At 38.2% G+C, this 19,664-nt stretch overlaps 1 protein-coding gene across 1 annotated transcript in view; it reads left to right on the forward strand.

Moving 5' to 3' along the window:
• Window positions 1-19,664, forward strand: part of LOC131035250 (uncharacterized) — a 367,961-nt gene that overhangs the window by 127,317 nt on the left and 220,980 nt on the right. The window contains exon 7 of the mRNA XM_057966917.2: window positions 11,730-11,894. Coding sequence (XP_057822900.2) covers window positions 11,730-11,894 — 165 coding nt within the window. The remainder of the gene's footprint in view (window positions 1-11,729; window positions 11,895-19,664) is intronic.

A 19,664-nucleotide genomic window follows, 5' to 3' on the forward strand; every position in this document is an offset into this window, starting at 1 on the left:
GCGCATTTTGAGAACTTCGATCTACCTTTTCCCTAGAGAATTTTCCTAATTTTGCATCATTTCTTAGAATTAATCCTCAAGTGGAGGTATGGCAAGATCTTCCTAGTCCAATGTTGAAATTTTGAATTTTGAATTTCAAATTGCGTAGTTAAATTTAGGAAATGATAATTCAAAGATTTATCATGAAGTTTCCTAAATTAAATGCTTCAATCTTCCTTTCTACTCTGTATGTTTAAATTGGAAGATATATTACTCATTATGAAATGTTGTGTAGGTGTCACGATGGCGACCCCAAAGGCAGGAGCATCCACTAGTCGTCCAGCTCTCATGAAGGAAGATTAGAGGAATGAAGAATTGGAGACCAAGGTCGTGTCAAAGTGGAGCAACATTGGAGATACCAACTTGGGAAACTTCAGTGTGAAGAAGTTTCGAGAGGTCCCTTACATTGGAAAACCATCACCTATCGCAAAGAGAATAATTGAAAGTGGCATCATCAAGGCGGCCGGTTTCCCTCCAGCAGTCCAGTGCCATGAGTTGATGATCGAGTGTGCCCGCCATTATGACCCACAATCAAGATCAATCGTGTCCAAGGAAGGGAACACTTTGGCTTACCTTTCAGAAGAGGCTATCAGTGAGGCTCTCCATCTGCCAGAACATAAAGATATGATTTACAAAAGCTTGGAAGGAGCTAGGTCCATGTACAAAGATGATCTAGACACTTGCTTGAGCATCATCAATAAGAATTGGTTACTCAAAAGTCGTCCTCGCCTGAGCAAGATTCCCAACACACCACATAGGATCGACTTCCAGGAGGAATACAGAGATTTGATAACTTTGCTCAATCGAGTTACAGGGGCTCCTCAAGCCTTCTATTTTGAGAAGTGGATGTTCTACTTCATCCAAGTGATAGTTCAAGGGAAAGGAACAATTCATTGGGCTAGAATTATTAGCCATTGCTTGGACGTGCAGTTGAGAAGACTGAAGGCTACCAAGTCATTCCACATGGGCTCGTACATCATATATGCCTTGATCAGGAGTTTTGAATATGCAGGACTACCTCACAGAGGAGTGATCGGAAGAGGACCAGGGGAAGTCAGAGTTTGTGACTCTTATGTTCATTTGCATCATCCACCGGGAAGTAACTACAAGTTAGTTAATGATACCTTCACGATGAACATCACCAGGATGTTGCAAGGTGGGATTCACAATCGGATATCTCAAGATGCACAAGAGCTTGTAAAGAGGTATGGTGCTTGGTTTATGCAATTCCAGAAGTTTACATATATTAGAGTTCATGGGTGTCCTTCACCTCCACATATGTTGCCAAGATATCCGACAGACAGAATAGTGTTACTGGAGGTGACTAGGCAGTTGGCGGCTTATGCGAAGGCATTCAGACACAGGCATGGAAATGGAATTCCGGTGCCTATCATACTAGGGAATTCAGTTGAGGTATGTCCTAATGCTTTAGCCTTGGATGATGCAGAGAAAGAGTTGGCCTTATATTCATTTTCATTCTTTGCCTTGAGAGAGAATTTTGATCCTTATGGGTATATAGAGGAGACAGTTGGTAGAAAGTACAAGCATGAATTTCAGATAGAAGACTTTTGAATGAATCTCTCAAGTGATCTAGAAGTAAAAAGAAAGATGCATTCCAGATTGCCTTTAGATCTCATCAGGAAATGCAAAGTTTACAAAGTGGCCGATCAAGCCCAGGACAGTGGCAGACATCTCCAATCATCTTATGATCGAGAGGACAAAGCAGTGAGGATAGATTGGAACGAGCCTGAGATTGTGGACTTGAAAACTTTGATGGCTCCGGTTTTGTCATGTACTCGTAGATGGGTGGATATACAACATCAAAAGTTGAGAGAACAGAACACACCGATGACTTTTACTTTGGAGGAAAGGCCAGGGGAAGGAGGAGCAAGCACAAGTGAAGGCAATCCTCATCCTAGGAGCACAAGTGAAGACAATCCTCACCCTAGATGCGTAAGTGAAGGCAATCCTCATCCTAGAAGCGCGAAGAGGAAAGAAAGATCTGAGAAAAGGGAACCCTCCAAGAAGAAGCAAGAGGCCCATCGAGATCACTCATCTGGCACATCTTCCCGACATGAAAAAATGACAAGTCAAGGACAAGAGAAGAGGGTACTTGAAGTGGAGGAATCTATGGAATCAATGGTCCAGAATGATAAACATGAAGAAAGGCAAGCACCTCAACGTTCATCAAGTCAATCTCCCCAAGTCAATGAGCTACATGAAGACAAGAATGATGATGAAGTGACATCTCCTCTCTGAGAAGAGGGATTAGTGCCTAAAGAAATACAAGTTAGAGAGACAAGGTCCGCCATTCCAGATTGGTTAAAAGAGAGGCTAACAAGGGTGATTGTGATCGAAGATGAAGATAATGTAATTGATTTAGAAAGCCTTGTTGGAAATTCTCAGGAAGTGACAGAGAGGAGGAAGGCTACCAAGATGTCCAAGATGATCAGAGATGAGACAGGGTCCAGGAAGTTGCATATAGCTACACCAACAGTGGACAAATATGAAGGTGAGATCCTGGCAGAGGAGTATGATGTAGAGACCTTTGAGTTTGGTACACTCACAGCCGAGCAGACACTGGATGAGGCAACTGATTCATTTGAGGCACTTAAAGACAAGCTTAAAGAAGAAATGGAAAAGAATAGAAAGCTTGAGCGAGAGGTCGGTGCTTGGAGAGGCTACTTTAGCCATCTCAATCAGCCTTTGGGACGTCAGGATCCAGCAGTGTCTCTCGTGCAAGCACTTCCCCTTGAATCAGTTGGCGAGGCAGAAAGAGTTAAGAGCTTGGTTCAGCTTATGAGCTCTTGGATTGACAAATCCCATACTGTTGCCATTGAGTTCGCAACAAGAATGATGCAGACCACCCATCGAGCTATCCAGGTCCTTGAGATCATTCACAACCTAATGATAACAGTAGCCGCCTTTGCCCACACTAGAGATGTTATCATTCCTGTTCTGCAAGTAATCAGGCAAACACCAAGGAAGATCCTAGCACAAGAAAAGATAATGGATGGAGGAGCTCATAATTTACTCCAGTGGTCAACTCTACGCCAGATGAAGGAAGTTCTTTTCGAAGACATTAGCACCAAATGCAATCAAGTTGAGGAGGTTATCCATCCAATTCAGGACAGGGTGTTTGAGGTGTTATGTTCTATTCTTAGCAGAAGGATTGAAGATGAGACAGATGTGAATCTTCAAGAGTTGGAAGAGAAGGTTAAGGTCATTTTTTGCAAAGATGAAAATATTATCACAGATGAGCAAAGAGATCAAATGTTCGCTACTATGCTCCTGATTGAAAAAATCAAGGAACTCGAACCTGGATGGGATGTAGCTCTTCTCAAAGCCTTCGATCAAGTTATCCACTTGGAGGAACGAATGAGGAATCTTCCCGAGATTCCTATTGCTGAGATTGAAGGAATTGTGTCCAGATTCATTGCATATGCTAAGAAGGAGCATTGGAAAGGGAACAAGGTTTTAGAAGAGAGGTTGTTATAGATGATGTGGCACCATAATTATCATTGGTCTATGTTTCCTAGATTTTTGTGCCAATTAAATATTTGGCTATGCATTTAATATTGTTCAATAAAAGGGGAACTTTTTGTAATAAACCCTAATTAGGGTTTTGGTGTCAGAATCTCAGCCATTGATCTTCTTTTGATCTGGGCCGTTCATTGTAATTGAGGATGCTATATATACCCTCACTCGTTTTCATTTTGATATAGAGAATAGCAGAATAGAATTAGAGATTGAGAGGAGAAATAGATATTAGAGTCAGATAGTTAGAAGTTATTTTGTAGCAAGATTGAGCATTGAAGAGAGAATTTCAAGCAATTGTTGTCCATTTTGGCTTTGAGATCAATAAAATATTGAAGTTATGGTGTTTTATTGCAATTCTTGTGGCTACTTTCATGGTTGCTTACTTTCTTGAATCATTCTTGGTTGAAGTAGTATTTAAATTTGAAGGACTAAGTGTTGAGCTTGATCTTTGGTGAGATTCACGTTCCAAACCACTAGCTTCTTGCTGATTGTAAGGACGCCTTTTGTGGTCAACTGGAGATATTTGGATTGCTTAAACCTTCAGTCATTATTGAACTATTGATATGTACCTTCATGGTAGTGTCTATGATTCTTGATGAATTGAAAAATCATTAGTCACCTTAGAAGATCGCATCAACTTCAGTAGAGTTGTTATTCCTTGGCAATACTGAAATTGGTAGAATCTTACCAAGTCTAGCCTACATTGAGTCATTCCTAGGATTAGATTAGAATTCATCTCTTGCAAACCCTACCTTTTGATCTTTTGAGAACTTGTTAGTTTTAGGAAATCCTGTTCCTGTACGGAAACGTAAGGCCCCTTGATGAAACAGCATTCACAACGACCACTGGTGCTTATCCACACGTAGAGACCCTACATCAAAGAACCTTGGAGTCATCTTGATTGATCCTTTTTTTTTGCGATATCTTCAGCAATTAGAGGCTTTATTCAAGAGAGGATAAGGTACCCTTGGGTATTTTATTCTGTGTTTGATTGTGTACAAAATACACGTCAACAGGATGGTAGAGGATTGGTGTTTCAGTTGCTTGTGGGCAAGCAACTTCGAGATGGGAGGATTGTCATGTCCCCTTTCTAGAGTGGACATCAGAGACGAAGGAGTTAGCCTATCATTGGAGTCTCGTAGGCTAGCAGAGGTTGATTGGGACTCATTCAGTGCATATAGTGACTGGATTTTGGCTTTACAAGCAGTTTGGAGCCAGTTTGGAGTAGTTCCTAGATTTTAGGGGATATCCCTAAATTTTAGGAGGTTGTGACAGTTGGTAGTCGTGAGGTTATTCATGACCTTTCAGATGGTTTTAGTTTTAGGACGACAGGGTGCGTTCCTTAGTTTCTAGGAGCATCCCTAGATTTTAGGGAAGGGACTGCCTGTTGACCGATCTTGTCCGGTATCAGTCACAGATAGGTGACATGGTCAGTTGCATGATTATTTGGTTGATTTGGGCTTTCAGAAGCATAAAGGTTTAATATTTCCTAAGTTAGTAATTAAATAAAATATAATAAGGCTATTTATATAGCCATTTCGGAGTAATAAGGGGATAACTGAATAATTTGGGCGTGTATGCCTATGTGTGATAACTGAATTATTATAAACTATTTTCACTATCCGGAGGCTTTTTGGTGCTATGAGTTATGACATTTTAATAAAGTAGTGTTTTTCCTATAGTCTGGACTCCTTTAATTGGGAAAATGTTATTTTATTATATTTTGTTTAAAGTGCAAAGTGTAATTCCCCTTTAGGGTTCGATTTGCACTTGGAAGGGGATATAAGGAGATGGAGACCTAATTTCTCATTATCTTTTGACATTTGAAACTTGAAATTGCTCTGGTGGAGCGATTTAGAGGCTTGGGACGAAACCCTCAAGTCTGGATTGTTGGGACATAAACCTCAACAAGGAATTGGTGATTTAAGTTGTTCTTTCTTGCACTCAGATTGATAGAGGAAGAGGTCGAACTTGTAGTGGAATGCACATATTGGTAGTATTGAGGAGTTTCAGTAGGGGCGGCTACCTATTTCAGCTTGTGCGTTCTCTCTGGGCAGCTCATGTGAGGTTATTGGAGGCGTTTTCCTCTTGCATTGGACGCCATTGTGTTTAGATTGGTATTGGAGGGTTTGAGGCAGAGTTTTCCTCAGGTTTTTGACTCACACCAAGCATTCTCCTAGAGCTGGCATTATTTCATTATTCTAAGACAGCACTGAATCTTTGCATTAATTCCATTCTGAAATAAAAATGAGTTTGCTGGCTTATTCCGGGTATGTACTGTTTCAGATTATAGTATTGATTAATTTCTTGTTATGTATTTACCTTTCATAGTTGGAATCTGTTTGCTATCTTTTATGCAATTATTTATATTCCCAAAAATCTAAGAAATTTGAGAAAAGGCAGAAAAATCAGAAAAAAAATCAGACTTCTAGAAATTCCATTCAGAGCTTTAAACCGTTGGTCAAAGATTCAATTGAAACAAAAACAGTATTGTCTTGGTATCCGGGATTGGAGATCTTTCATTTTTGGAGAGTTATTGCGAAAAACTCACCGAGTTTTTGGCATGAGTTTATGTCATAAAAACTCGCAAGTTTTTTACTAGCTTTGTTTTCGGCGAGTAGTTTATCTATGGCTGCAACAATCATCAAATGCCTATTTCGTTCATACCATCACGTGCGGCAAGAGAAAACTCTAAGCTAGAATCTCCCAAAAAATCCTGAAATGGAACCATGGAGACATTTAGCTACAAAAATCATTTACAATATCAACTTTCTTGTGATTTATAAGAGTTGCTTCTCTAATGGGAATGGGATTTGCAAGAGTTGGAAGATTAGAAGCTCCTTCACATTCAGTAGTGTAGAAGAGAAAAATGATCTATCTTTTCAATGTAGAATGAGCTAGGATATATAGCACTGGACTGGTTGCCCTGTTGCTTGAATAATCTATGAACTCGTGGTCAAAGGATGTGCAAAAGCTGTTGAATTTGGGATCTGGAATAAATATGCAAGGGCCATCAAGAGCGAGAACCTACGAAACTTGGGGACGCGTCCCCTACCTAAAAACCTCCGACCCAGTCCCGGGGACGTTTCGGGGACTTGGGGACGGCCAGGGGATGTCCCTCCCCCGTCCCCAAATTGCCAGAATTTTGAGGGGACGTCCCCGAAACGGGGGGACGGTTTCCCTAGCTGTGGGGGACGTCCGTACGTCCCGGGGACGGCTGGACGTCACCCACTTCTAGGGCTAGGAAAAAATATTAAAATAAAAAAAGTCGTATTTTCATTTTTTTTTAATGATGTTTTTTGCGTAATTGAGGGAGTGAAATATCTCATGAAGGGTTTTTTGCCAATAGAAAAATAACACCTGACGCCTAAATAAAATAATAAAAATATTTTTGCAGGGAGCGCGCAAGGGGCGCTGCCCCTTGACCCCCTTCGAAAAATATTGGGGGAAACTGTGCTGATGGAAGTAGTGAAAATTTAACCTCCGAGTCTGATTAGGCTCCATTATGTATGTTATTTCTTTAATATCTATTATGATATGCATATTGACAATGTGAATGAATTGAAATTCTGAATTATGAGTGCATATTGAGTATTGAGTCTATTGATAATGTTGTATGTTCGATGTTTGCATTCTAAAATGTTTTCATAGTATTATACACATGCTATATCCATGTTTTCATATGAATATAATGTATAGATGCATGCTTTATCCATGTTTTCATATGAACATTTAGAATTTTGCTATATATTTTAAATTTTCCCTATATTTTATATAGCCGTCCCCTTTGCCGTCCCCCCCCGTCCCCAAATTTGGCAAAAAAATTTGCCGTCCCGGAAACTCGTCCCCCCGTCCCCTTGTCCCGGAAACTTGGGGTAACGTAGGTGAGAACTCAACCACCGTATGAATGATTGCATGATAGTCTTTATCTTTCATCATTGAGTAAATGTGAATTGACATCCTCTATTAATATCATCTCCTAAGTACCCAACATGAATAGATTTTTTACATTACTCTAGGAGATATTTTTCAATCTAGTGTGTGTTAGCTCTATGGAACTCAACAGGGAGACCATTAATTCCTAGAGATTTATCATTCTTGAATGAGCTGATTACAAAAGTAATTTCTTGAGGATTTTCACGATTGAGGAGTTCTGTGGCCTTAGAAAGGAGTTTTGACCATCATTTGAAGGTTGCGCTCAACACAAAATTCTCAGCTAAAATATCAATGAATATAATTCACGATTTGCCCAAAAAGGTTTATCTGTGCCAAAAAGAACTTCAGAATGGTGAATTCTGATAAAAGGGTGATTTCCGCTTGGAAGTCTGAAAATGTGATGCTCAACAAGATTCCTGTCTTCCTCTAACTCTCACAACTTCTCACATATTAGCTGCGAAGGAAAAACAAGAGTTCCTGATCAACAATTCTGCCTGAAAGGAAGGAAAACACATTCGCCAAAGCAACTGAAAGAAAAGCCCATTCATTATCTGTTTCACTCAATCTGAGCTTTTGCTAGTCAGAATATTAAGGAATAGAACAACCAAGCACCAAAGTAGGAAGCTCAAACGACTACCAATTACTTCACCATGCCATGTATCGATTTCAACAAGTTCGTCCTACAATAGCTCATAAGAATATGACCACGATTTCCATCAGAAAGAACTCATGATTACAAAAATAGTTGCGGCTAGCTTTCCTCAAACAGGGCTTCTCTTAAATGGCAGTGATGAGGGAAGAATCAATATGTTATGAATTCGCCCTAAACTTGAATCGACTAGTCTCTTTCAGGACCCTGTTCCTTCTCCAATAGTCGTGTCAAGAATACAAAATGACTGTAGATAACATAACCACAAACTGGCAAAATTTGGTCCCTCAATATAACAGGAGGATGTCTATACAACAGTAAAAATACATGCTATGTATTATTCCACAATACTTATATGCTCAGCATCAAGGAGAAAGGCGTTCTTGGAAGTCACGAATTATAATACCAAGTGGCCAAATTGAATGTTTTTCTCTTAGATGGCTAGCAAGGAAATGCCCAGCTTATCGATTCTTCAGAATTTAAATCGATTCACCAAGAGAATAATTATGATTCCGCTATCTTTAAAAGCAAAGGGCCTCCTTTTTATGATTTGTTTTGTTTTCTTTCTGCATCCTATTTTTCACCAATGTCTCATATGAATTTAACATGAACAAACTCAACCCCACATAAGCTGCCATGTCAGGCTCAATTAGATTAAACAAACTCAGAATATTTGTCTTGTTCTGATTACAATCTGTTTTCATGAAGTTTGTCTTCTTGTGGAATCAGCGCTTAAATTAAGCCTCAAATATATTTCAGTTGTCTTCGTCAATATAAACATCCAACAATAAGAAGAGTCACCAACAGTTTTCAACTATTGTAGGAATTAAATTCATCCCTCAGAAATTTATCTTTTGTAAAGACCTCATAAATTTCTTCCAAAACCGTTGAAGTGCAGGAACAAAGAAGCATTCACAGACAAACCAGGAAACCAAGGCTGCACTCATCTGTCATAATTGAAACCCCACAGGCTGGCAGGAAAATCATCTTTGATACCACTCTGATATGCCCTATAGATATTTGCCCAAATTTTAAAGTAGTGATTATTGGCAACCAGCACAATTATGAATTTTCAATAAAATAGCCCAATTTCCTCTTCAAAAGCCATACTAAAGAACTTCACAACGATACTAATATAATCTTGCAAAGAATAACTTGATATTACAAAATCACCTTTTACTGCAAAGAATTGCTAGATGAATAGCAGAATTTATTGTACCTTGTTGTTTTCCAAATTTGTGTCTAAAAGATACTTCAACACATTTCCGAAACTCCATTCATTGAATCCACTTGCGAAATCTGTGTGACTTCACTAACATTAGGTAGGGTGGATAGTTTCACCACCAAAATTGATCTTCCCACGAGGGTTTGTGTCCTCAAAAGGCTAAGTTGGATCAAATCCAAACTTTGGAACCACAAGGGTTACAAGCAAAGAATAATAAAACTCAGCATGCTTCAAATGAGCCCTTCACTACTCTTTTGTAACCTTTTGAATAACTCTTTGAATCTATCTCTTCAACTTCACTTTCTCTTCATATTTCCCTTGCTTTTAATTTTAAATCTTGGAAAATAATAAGTGACCCTCACTAACATAAAAAAGTGGTAACTTTAAACTTAGGAGCTAATGACCTTATTAAATAATTAAAACATAATTTTAATTATTGAATTATATTTCTAGGCCAAATACAAGGGGACATTACAAATTTCCCTTTCAAAAAACACATCAGTCATTATTGCATTAAGTTTCATTTGAATAATAATGCTAGCCCGACGTCGTCGGTTAAATTTAATGTTTGTTAAATTAATTTAATTAATTTTCAAATTGATTTATTAAAAGTGAGATTGATTGTTTGTAGGTCGAAGGTATCGTTGGGAAGAACCAAGAGAAAGCCTGAAACACAAATTGAAGAAGGATTGTGATCAAAGCTAGGAGCAAAGATGCAACGTAGGATCAAAGCGATGAAACATTGGGAAGCGTGCCGCTGAACAACAAGTTGAAGTCCACCACCGAGACCAAAGATTGAAGAACACTCCGAATGCTGCAAGTCTATGCATTCTTGAGAAATACACAACCGGATTTAATTCCAGAAGTTTAGTTTCTGAAAATTGAAATTGTTTTATTGTAAAACTGCCTACAGGCCCCACTCAAGATATTTTGAAACAAAGGGGAAACGTGTCAATTGTGGTCAGTTATGTCCAACCACCGGATAGACCCAAATTGAATCCAAACAGTTGTAGGCAGTTGAGAGGGTTGTTGGGTAGATAACTAAGAATTGAGTGGGCATGGGTTAAGGCTGCCAGCTTCTGGAAGGCAGATTGCAGCCTTTGGATGCAATCAATCCTGGCCATCGGTTCAAATTGTAAATTCTATAAAAGGTAGAGGCCTTTCTTTTGTAAAAGGGAGATGGTTAGAGAATTTTGTAGTTAGATTCTAGAAGTTAGAAGGAAAAATTTTAGCAGTAGCATAGAGATGCTGCAAAAATTGTTGTAATAGGCAGCTGAAATCAATATATAGACATTGATTTGGTGTTTGTCATTTTGTTTTCGTTCTGTTTGCATGGTTTCTTTCAGCTAGTTAATTTTAGAGTGCAAAAATTTTAATGGTGAAGTGTGGAGGGGTATTTGATGCATTTTTGGTTCATACCATTGGGGGTTTGCTGATTGTAGGTCACCATGCATGGTTAGTCTTAACCCAATCTGTGCTTAGTTCAACCATAGGTGTTCATCTTAGGCTGCGCTAGAATTGGGTGCCTAAAATGAGTCTCTGGTCTGAAAATTCTTCATCCCTTGGAGCTTGTACCGTTTAGGTCTAGTTGTGAGGGTGTCTTTGGCAAAACAAGAACTGGTTTATCGAAATCTGTCTACCCGCTGCACCAACTGTTATCATCCTTGTCCTTAGGCTTCCTAAACCCTTCCCTTTTGATTTTATTTCGCAGTTTGAGAATCGCAACAGACCAACTTGTTGCAAAACGTAAGACCCCTTGTGCTCCCAGCAAAACACATCGACCGTTGAGCTATCCTACAGTCAAGACCTGACAATCGAAACCTTGAGGTCGTCCCCATTGATCAACTAAAACAGCATTAGGGCTTCCTTATACAAGAGATGATAGGATACTCAACATTCTATTCTGCGTTGGCCGGATGAAGTTGTAGCAATGCAATTTTAGCCACGTCAACACTAACCAATATTAACTAGACAAGTTCTCTCTCACAAATTTTACTCTAAACATGTTAAAAAATAATTAGATCCTTTATCACCATTTTTGAACCATGACATCTTGGTCCTTACTCTAAGCCTTGAGCTACAAAGTTTTCATGACATTTTCCCATGTGCTTGGCATTGTTGACTTGCTCTTTTAGGTCAATATTTTTCTTCCATTCATGTAGGTTCTAGAATGTAATTTTGTTGTGCCCAATGTTACACTTCTGTCTTCCTTCATCTCTATAGATTAAGATATTATCATAAACTAAGTGGAGCATTTTGTTGTTTTCAAAATCTCTTTGCATTATTATCTGCTTCACAAAACACTTTCTTCTTAACTTGGCTTTGTTTACACTTTGACAGGAGCATCAACTTTCAAACTATGATTACCTGATGTACTTGAATCTTGCAGCAGGGCGGAGCTTTTGTGACCTGACTCAGTGGCCTGTGATGCCTTGGATTCTAAGAAACTACAGAAGCAGGGTGCTTGATTTGACTGATCCTGAATATTTTCGTGATCTCTCAAAGGTCTATTTTCTTTCTTTTATAAAGTTGTATCCACATGAGAAAAACAAATAGAATTAGGAACCACTTTGTCATTAACTATTAGTCTTATTGACACAATCATGTTTGGTGCTTTTTATGGGTAGGATCCTAATCTAGTTTAGTAATTTAATTCATTGTGAATTTTTTTTCAGAGTTATATTTATTAGAGCCATCTACTTCCAAAGAATCAGATAATTAATAGTGGTGACTGGTGAGCACTACAAGTGAGACTATGTATAAGGATCTTGCCCAATGCTTGGCATCTTTAGTTATCTGTGTATGGCACTTCTTGTGCAACTTACCTCTATGTAGTGGTGAACACTACGAGAGGGACTATGCATAAGAGTCTTGCTCAATGCTTGGCATGTTTAGTTATCCACATGTATATGGCACTTCATGTGCAGCATATCTTTACATAATGTGGCTGTTTCACTCAAACATTAGGGCTTGCATCATACTTTTTGATACTTGCTATTTGTGTGGGAGTTTCTTCTTATGTTCTTCTCAAACAACTCGTAAGTTGTATGCAACAGAAAAACTGGTCTTAAATTTGCTGCTTTCTTGTCAGTGATTTCTGTGTTGATGGTTCCTTTGGTGATGAATATTTTGGTGACTATGCTGCTATTACCAGTAATGTCCCCTTCCCACCTATTTGGAAGGTCTAGTAAGATATCCTCTGTCTACTTGTTTTGATTTTTTCCAAACAGGATGTTTTGTTCCCCAGCATATCTTTGTCGTGACAAGATGTGTTGTACCTAGGCACTTGGCCATTTTATTTTGATGTCATCCTGCTTCTCTGTTGGATTTCCCATTAAGACATGTTCTTGGGATTTTCTTTTAGTTCAAACCGACGTGTCTTTGTGTTGAATATTTTGTCCCTTAAATGCTCTCCATCAAGCTAGCATAAGAAGAAAAAGAAGAGGTGTGTCTTTTTTATTTTTACCTCTTATTTACTCTCATAAAAAGATACTTCTAATATAGCTCAAGGTACGTGGTAACAGGGGTGAGCACCATCCCCTCCCATAAGTCTGTGTTTTGCTTCCAACAATATTTAGTGAAGGTCCTTATGCTACTTCAGTGAAACATTTCTTTGTTCATAATCTTTGATCTTGACATGTTTAGTTTTGAAACATTCCTTTCTTTACTACATGGAAGTTCTAAAGCGCAACCCCATTGTACTTGCAACAAGTTTGTGATTAGAATAAAATGGCACTGTAATGTTTTATTAGTTTGTAGAGCTGGACTATTTTGTTTATAAGTTTGTTTGCTTCAAGTTAGTTTTATCTGTTTAATATTGGCAGATCCCAACAACTTGTTTTAACCAACAACTATTGGCTTCATTTATATTTAACTGGGCTTCCCTGATCTATATGTATGTACACAAACTCTTTTGAATAAAGATTCTATTGCGTTATCTTTTATCACTCTATCTGGTATGCATTGCTAATTTTTATTATTGTATGCAATTGATATTGTAGATGGATAATAGTAAACATTGGTGCGATTGCTTACTTTAAGTTAGGTTGGATTTATAAAGAACTAGTGTAGTTCACTACTTATTGATGATTAGAGTGGGGATCGACGAAATTAATGCCATTATGCTTGAATAGGGGTCAAAGCATAGTTAGGGGCTAATTGTTAATTCAAGCGATCCCCTGCAATTGGTGGAACAGCAAGAATTTAAGAGGGTGAATGAAGCAATTGACTCTAGAAATCCATCAGTTTGAAGTGAAAGTTGAAGCACAAGTCAAGGTTGTAGCATAAGTTGAAGCCATGGTTGGGAACATAGACATTATAACTTTCAATTGACTATGGACAGTGACCTATAATGTACAGAGGTAGAGCAGGTCAAAATTGCCAGACATCTTCCCCTTCTAGAAGAAGAATGCGTGGATCTCGTAGACCAATTTTGGTTTGTGGAACTGACAATTTTCTCTGTATGAGGAAAGTCTTATCTTGAGATGGAGTCCGAGGTCTTCACATATGAAGAGAGGAAAGTGCAGATAAGCAACAATTGGGACATTAAAGAGCTGCTGGGGGAAGAGGGAATCAAGCCAAAAACATTAGGAAAAAGAATTAGAGTGGAGAGAAAAGAACCTAAGGTTGATATGAGTGTGCCAAAGAAGTCTGCTAAAGAGTAGAGGATTCTCAATTGTCTAGGACTATGGGGAGAGCACTGTTAGAGTTTCTTGAGGAGAAATTTCCAATCAGTGAATTTGTGAGGACAAATTGTAGTGACTCGACAAACAAACCTAAGCATAGAGAGGCAGATTTTGCCTAAGTTCATGAGAGATGGATCTGAAGACGTAGTGAGGCATTGCAAACCTTGTAAAACAATTTGGGCAACAAATATTAGAAATATAAAAATTAGTTGCTATAGTTGTTCCTGCCCACCCAGAGAGATATGGTAATTGATTATTGCATAGTGATTAAGCCAGCAAATCAAAATATGTGGGAGAAACTATCAGAGGAGTTCAAAAAAGAATTTATATTGCTTTAGGATGACAATGAAATTATTGCCAAAATTTACCACTCTCGGCAGAGGAAACAAGAGAACATGAGAGCTTACAATTGGAAGCTCAATAAATTATTGGTCAAATTGGAGAAAAGGAAGTTGATGGATTGAAAAATAGATGGTGGTTCATCAAAAGTCTTACTCCTTCATTTCTGAAGAATATGATAGTACCACCTTCATTGTATGTAGAAGTGTACAACAACCTAAGTACGTTGAAAGTGTGGACAAGGTGTCCTTGCTCAAAAAGAAATATTGATGAAGATGGTAGCTTTGATGCTATAGCAAATTGGGATCAGTGCAAAAATTATAGTCATCATTTGCAAGACGAAGAAATTAAAAGTAGACAAATAGTCCAACAAAGAGACCAAATATATATGATCTATGTATTGTAGAGCTAAAGGCACATCAAAATATTCTGTCCTAAGAAGATGTTCTGTGATATTTGTCAGATAATGGGCTATTTGGCAATGATATACATGTATATTTTGAGAAGCAAAAGTACACAAATACTCCTTATGCAGGGTGAATAGTGTATTCCACCGAACACATCATTGAAGTCACAATACAACAAGCATTCATCTCCTACTAGCTCTTAGAATCCAAGCAGCAATAATAGATTCCAATAATTAAATCTAGATGTTTTCCTATTATACAATGTTGAGAATGTTGTGAATGGCAACTTTGTAAGGGGCTGTCAAAGAATTCAAGGTAGTATGAGCAAAAATCTTAACGTTACTAAAGTCTTGTATCTTAGGCACAATTATTAATGCTAATGAATATTATAAGTGACCCCTGCAAAAAGGTGCAAATCAACAAATACTAGTAGTCAGTATATTTAAGAAGAGAAATACAAGGCAAATTAATTAAGTTGGAAAGTGAAATACAGTATGGGTTCTAAAAGTACAAAATAAAAATAAATGAAAAGTTCTTTTACAATAGGTAGGAAAGAAACAAAAATAATTTTTGCACCATACCGCCATATATTAATATTGGTTCTGTTGTCCAAATATGATTTTAGACATGTTGAGTTTGTACTTTGTTGTTAGGCTTGGGTTTCATGTTGCTTCTTTTATTGTACTGAACTCCTATTTGTTTCTTCTTCCTTCGTATGAGTATCTTCCTTTTCTCAGCCAATATCCTTCATCATATGGTGCCTAAGGTTGTTTGCCTCTACTATATGGTCTATAAAATCAAGTAAGTGTTTTGATATTGGTATCCCTCTTTCTATTGTACAACCTATACCACAAAATCACATCGTACCATCTAACAAATTCCTTATTGCTACTCAATTTGATAACTTCATTGCTACAACTAGATCTAGTAAATATGGTGTTATTGTATGCCTTCAGTTGTACACCATAAAAGAGGAGACATCATAGTGTGATATTTTCCCATTTGTTTTGCTAGTATGAATGGACTATTCCACGATTTGGGGATGGAAGGAGGATGGAAAATGATGGAACCTAATGATGAAGGGGTGCTCGAATTGGAAGATTGCTCTGAAGCTGCGAGTTCCTTGAATGGACTATTACACTGGCAAATGGAGGACTGCGAGGTATTTTCGCCGGGTAATTTTCTTGAAGCTACAACTCTTGGTGAAAAGAAATTGATGAAAGCATGTAAAGTTATGAAGGATACATCTAATAGTACGAAGAGTAGGATATGTAATGTGGAGTGTACAGATACTTGTGAAGGAAAATTAACGTTATAGGAAATTTATGGAGAAATTCTTACTCCCAACTTCCTTGTACAACAGTTTCAGGTTGCACCCATACAACAGTTTCATCTTGCACTTGTACAACATTGTGTACGATAGTTTCATCTTGCACCTGTAAGGACTCCTTACTATTTGTATGATGGTGGCTTGTTTCATTTCACACCATAGGATTATTTCTCGTCGTACAACACTCTTCTATTCTTTTCGTACGACCCATCTTTGGCCACTTCATACGGTGGTGGCATGCAACCGTACAGTCACATCCATTGAATTTTGTATGGCAAGGTGGTCATTTCTACGTTGTGCAAGTTGTTCCTAAATTCGTATAACAGTTTGGCATCTTGGCACCTTGGCATCCCCTTGGCATCTATCACATATGACATAACTATCACGTATGACATCCCCATTTTCCATACGCCCATCCTAGCTTCCTGTGTACTACATTCAAGTGTACACATTGTATGTCATCTTATTTCTCATTTTGTATGACATCACAGGTTCATTCATCCCATACGGCTTTCTTGGTGTCAATCAATAGTTTTCTTTGGGAAATGTTTCTGTCACTTTGTATGGCTTTGGCATTACCCTGTACAGCCTATTTGTTACCCCGTACGATGACTATGTGCTTCAGTTTGTATCGTACAATAGTTTTCCACTATACGAAGATCTCATGGCTTATCCGTATGGTTATCCTTGGTTGTTCCTGTGGGGTTAGATTATGATTTTTTTGTACGACACTTTCTTCGCCGACTTAAAACCTTCGTATAGCATCATTGTTATATTGTGTGGAGACCATTCATCTCCATATGGATCCTCTTGCATTGCGTACAACACAATTAGCTACAACAAGACCTTCCCGTACAACAACACTCTTCCATACGTGATGCGTATCAGGCCGTATGGAAAGGGCAGAAAAAGGTGGTGGTATGAGTGAAATATCCATTTTTTGGCTTCATCAACAATGTTTTTGGTGTCTTGAAAAATCACAAAAATCATGTGTGCCATGGCGCTGCCCCCAGACTCACCATCATTGCTATATTGTGTGGAGACCATTCATCTCCATATGGATCTTCTTGCATTGCGTACAACACAATTAGCTACAGCAAGACCTTCCCGTACAACAACACTCTTCCGTACATGATGCGTATCAGGCCGTATGGAAAGGGCAGAAAAAGGTGGTAGGAGCAAAATATCCATTTTTTGGCTTCATCAACAATGTTTTTGGTGTCTTGAAAAATCACAAAATCATGTGTGCCATGGCGCTGCCCCAGACTCCCATTGGGATTGGGAGCATTGGGGGCGTTGCCCCCAAGTCCTCATTTGATTTGGCAGGTACTCTATAAGTTGGGGTTGTCCGGTCCAAGTCATTGTCTGTCATTAGTCTTTTCAAATGTTACTTAATGTTTGCTTGTTGTGTGGAAGACAACTTTTTCTTTTTGGGAGGATGATGTAGTCGGCATAAAATGCCTATGTTATGTTTGATAATATTTTTATCTATCAATGTATTAATTGCTTGTATTAAGTGGGTTGTCACTCTCGAGTAGTTAATGTGTTAGTTGGTTGACGGTTGTCTACCTCTCGGCAACCATCAGTGTTGAAATAAAGCTAGGTCGTATCCCTTGATTGGGCCGACCTAGAAAGGTAAATGTTTGATGGGCCTTCTTATGTGATTATATTATGAAGCTTGTGAATGTTAAAGGGCAGGCCCTATTTGGGCGCTCAACTTGTGTAACTTGTAATTGGGTCTGGCCCTAAATGGGCATTGTAACTTGTGATTCATGTTGTGCCCTAAATGGGTGATACAATGTAACTTGTTGATGTGATAGGGCTGACCCTATAATAAGTAACTTGTAATTATTATGGGTCAGACCCTATTTTGGGCGCCAACTTTAATACATTTGATTTATGCTAGCCGATCTGAAGAATTAAAGGTCAAGTCGCCTATAAGTACAAAGTACTTATCATTGTTCACATCATCTTTTAGTGAAACTATCTCTGCAATATACAACAACGAACATCTTCTAAAATATGAAGCAGCAACTTCCTAACTATGAAGCAGCAACTTCATAGGGATGAAGCACCAACTCCACCCAAAATGAGGCACCGACCTTGATACGAAATTCTGCTATAAATTACTTCTCCAATATGCTATAATGCATAGAATAAAACTGCCACAATATATCCACAATTTTCTCTTTGACTTTGCTACAAACTCCTCTTTATTATTATTGTTCATTATTGTTTATGACAAACACATAATCCTCTTGCAAATTGCATCCTTTTCAAAATGATTTGGGGTTCATGATATAGTTTTAATCATTTGAGAGTCTTATTAGAATCGCAATATATACCCGATATCTACATAGACTGTTCTTCTTTGATTGCTATATTAGTTTGTTTGATTGCTGTAGTATCATATACACATGTCATACTTTAATTTGCTTGATGATGACAATAAGTCGTTTTATCCTGAATGCTAAACTTAGTGTTCTTTAGACTGTTGTAGACCATGGAATCACTGTCTGTCTATATTGTTATATTATATTCTAAATGCTGTAATTCACTCATCATTTAATCTGATTGTGGTTATGGCTGAGTGGAGATCGGCTTGATTACAATAAATTAGTCTTCCTCTTTCATTGCTGATTTGTTCACAAACCAATATACCTGATGTAGTTGGCATGAGTTCTATTTTGATTCCTTCAGTCAACACAACTATCTTTAATTTACTCAATGTCTCATGAATTCTGATTTACTGATTTTATCACAATCTTGATATAATGACAACATTTCCAACAGATAGTTATAGTGAGTTTCGATTGAGCCTTTGCCAAGAATGAAAATGTGGCCTAAGTGAGGTTGGCACATGCTTTTGATGGGAAAGCCATAAGTGATTTTCACTAGTATGCCTTTTGGATGGCTAAGCCAATGGCTTTTTCTGTCCAAATCTCCTTGTAACATTGAATTGCAAAGTTGTCACAATTTTCCCTTGGCAAAGCCACTTCTAGTGCATGCTTTGATGGCCAGGCCATCTCAAACTTTTTCTTTTGGGTCAAAGTGTTGTTCCTTTTATTGGCTCAAGTCATGAAAATCTCTTCCTAGGTACACTTTTTGTGTGGCTTAACCATATAGTTTTTCTGCCTAGCTGAGAAAAGTGCCACAAGTGTGGAGAATCTCCTCCCAAAAACCCAAGTGCAGGTTTTTTGTGGCCAAGTCACCCTGTTCTTCCACCCAAAATTAGCAAAAACTTGGCAAACTACTAAGTGATTTCTGCCAAGCTGTTGAAGATCAGGTTTGCACTTTTTGGTGGCTTAAACCAAAGAGAATTCTGTGTAGAACATTTATAAAGTGACAAATCCATTATTGATAAGTGCCCAGCCCCAAAAGTTGACAATGTATGAAGTAAAGTCTGCCTAAATGTTTGCAAAAGGATAAGTTTTGTGTGCCCATCTTAGAACCAGCAAATGAATATCCGTAGGTGTGCTTTAGAAATAGCATTAGCCTCTTAAGTTGCTCCAGG

Source organism: Cryptomeria japonica, chromosome 2 (genome assembly GCF_030272615.1).
Source record: "Cryptomeria japonica chromosome 2, Sugi_1.0, whole genome shotgun sequence".
Classification (NCBI taxonomy): Eukaryota; Viridiplantae; Streptophyta; class Pinopsida; order Cupressales; family Cupressaceae; genus Cryptomeria; species Cryptomeria japonica.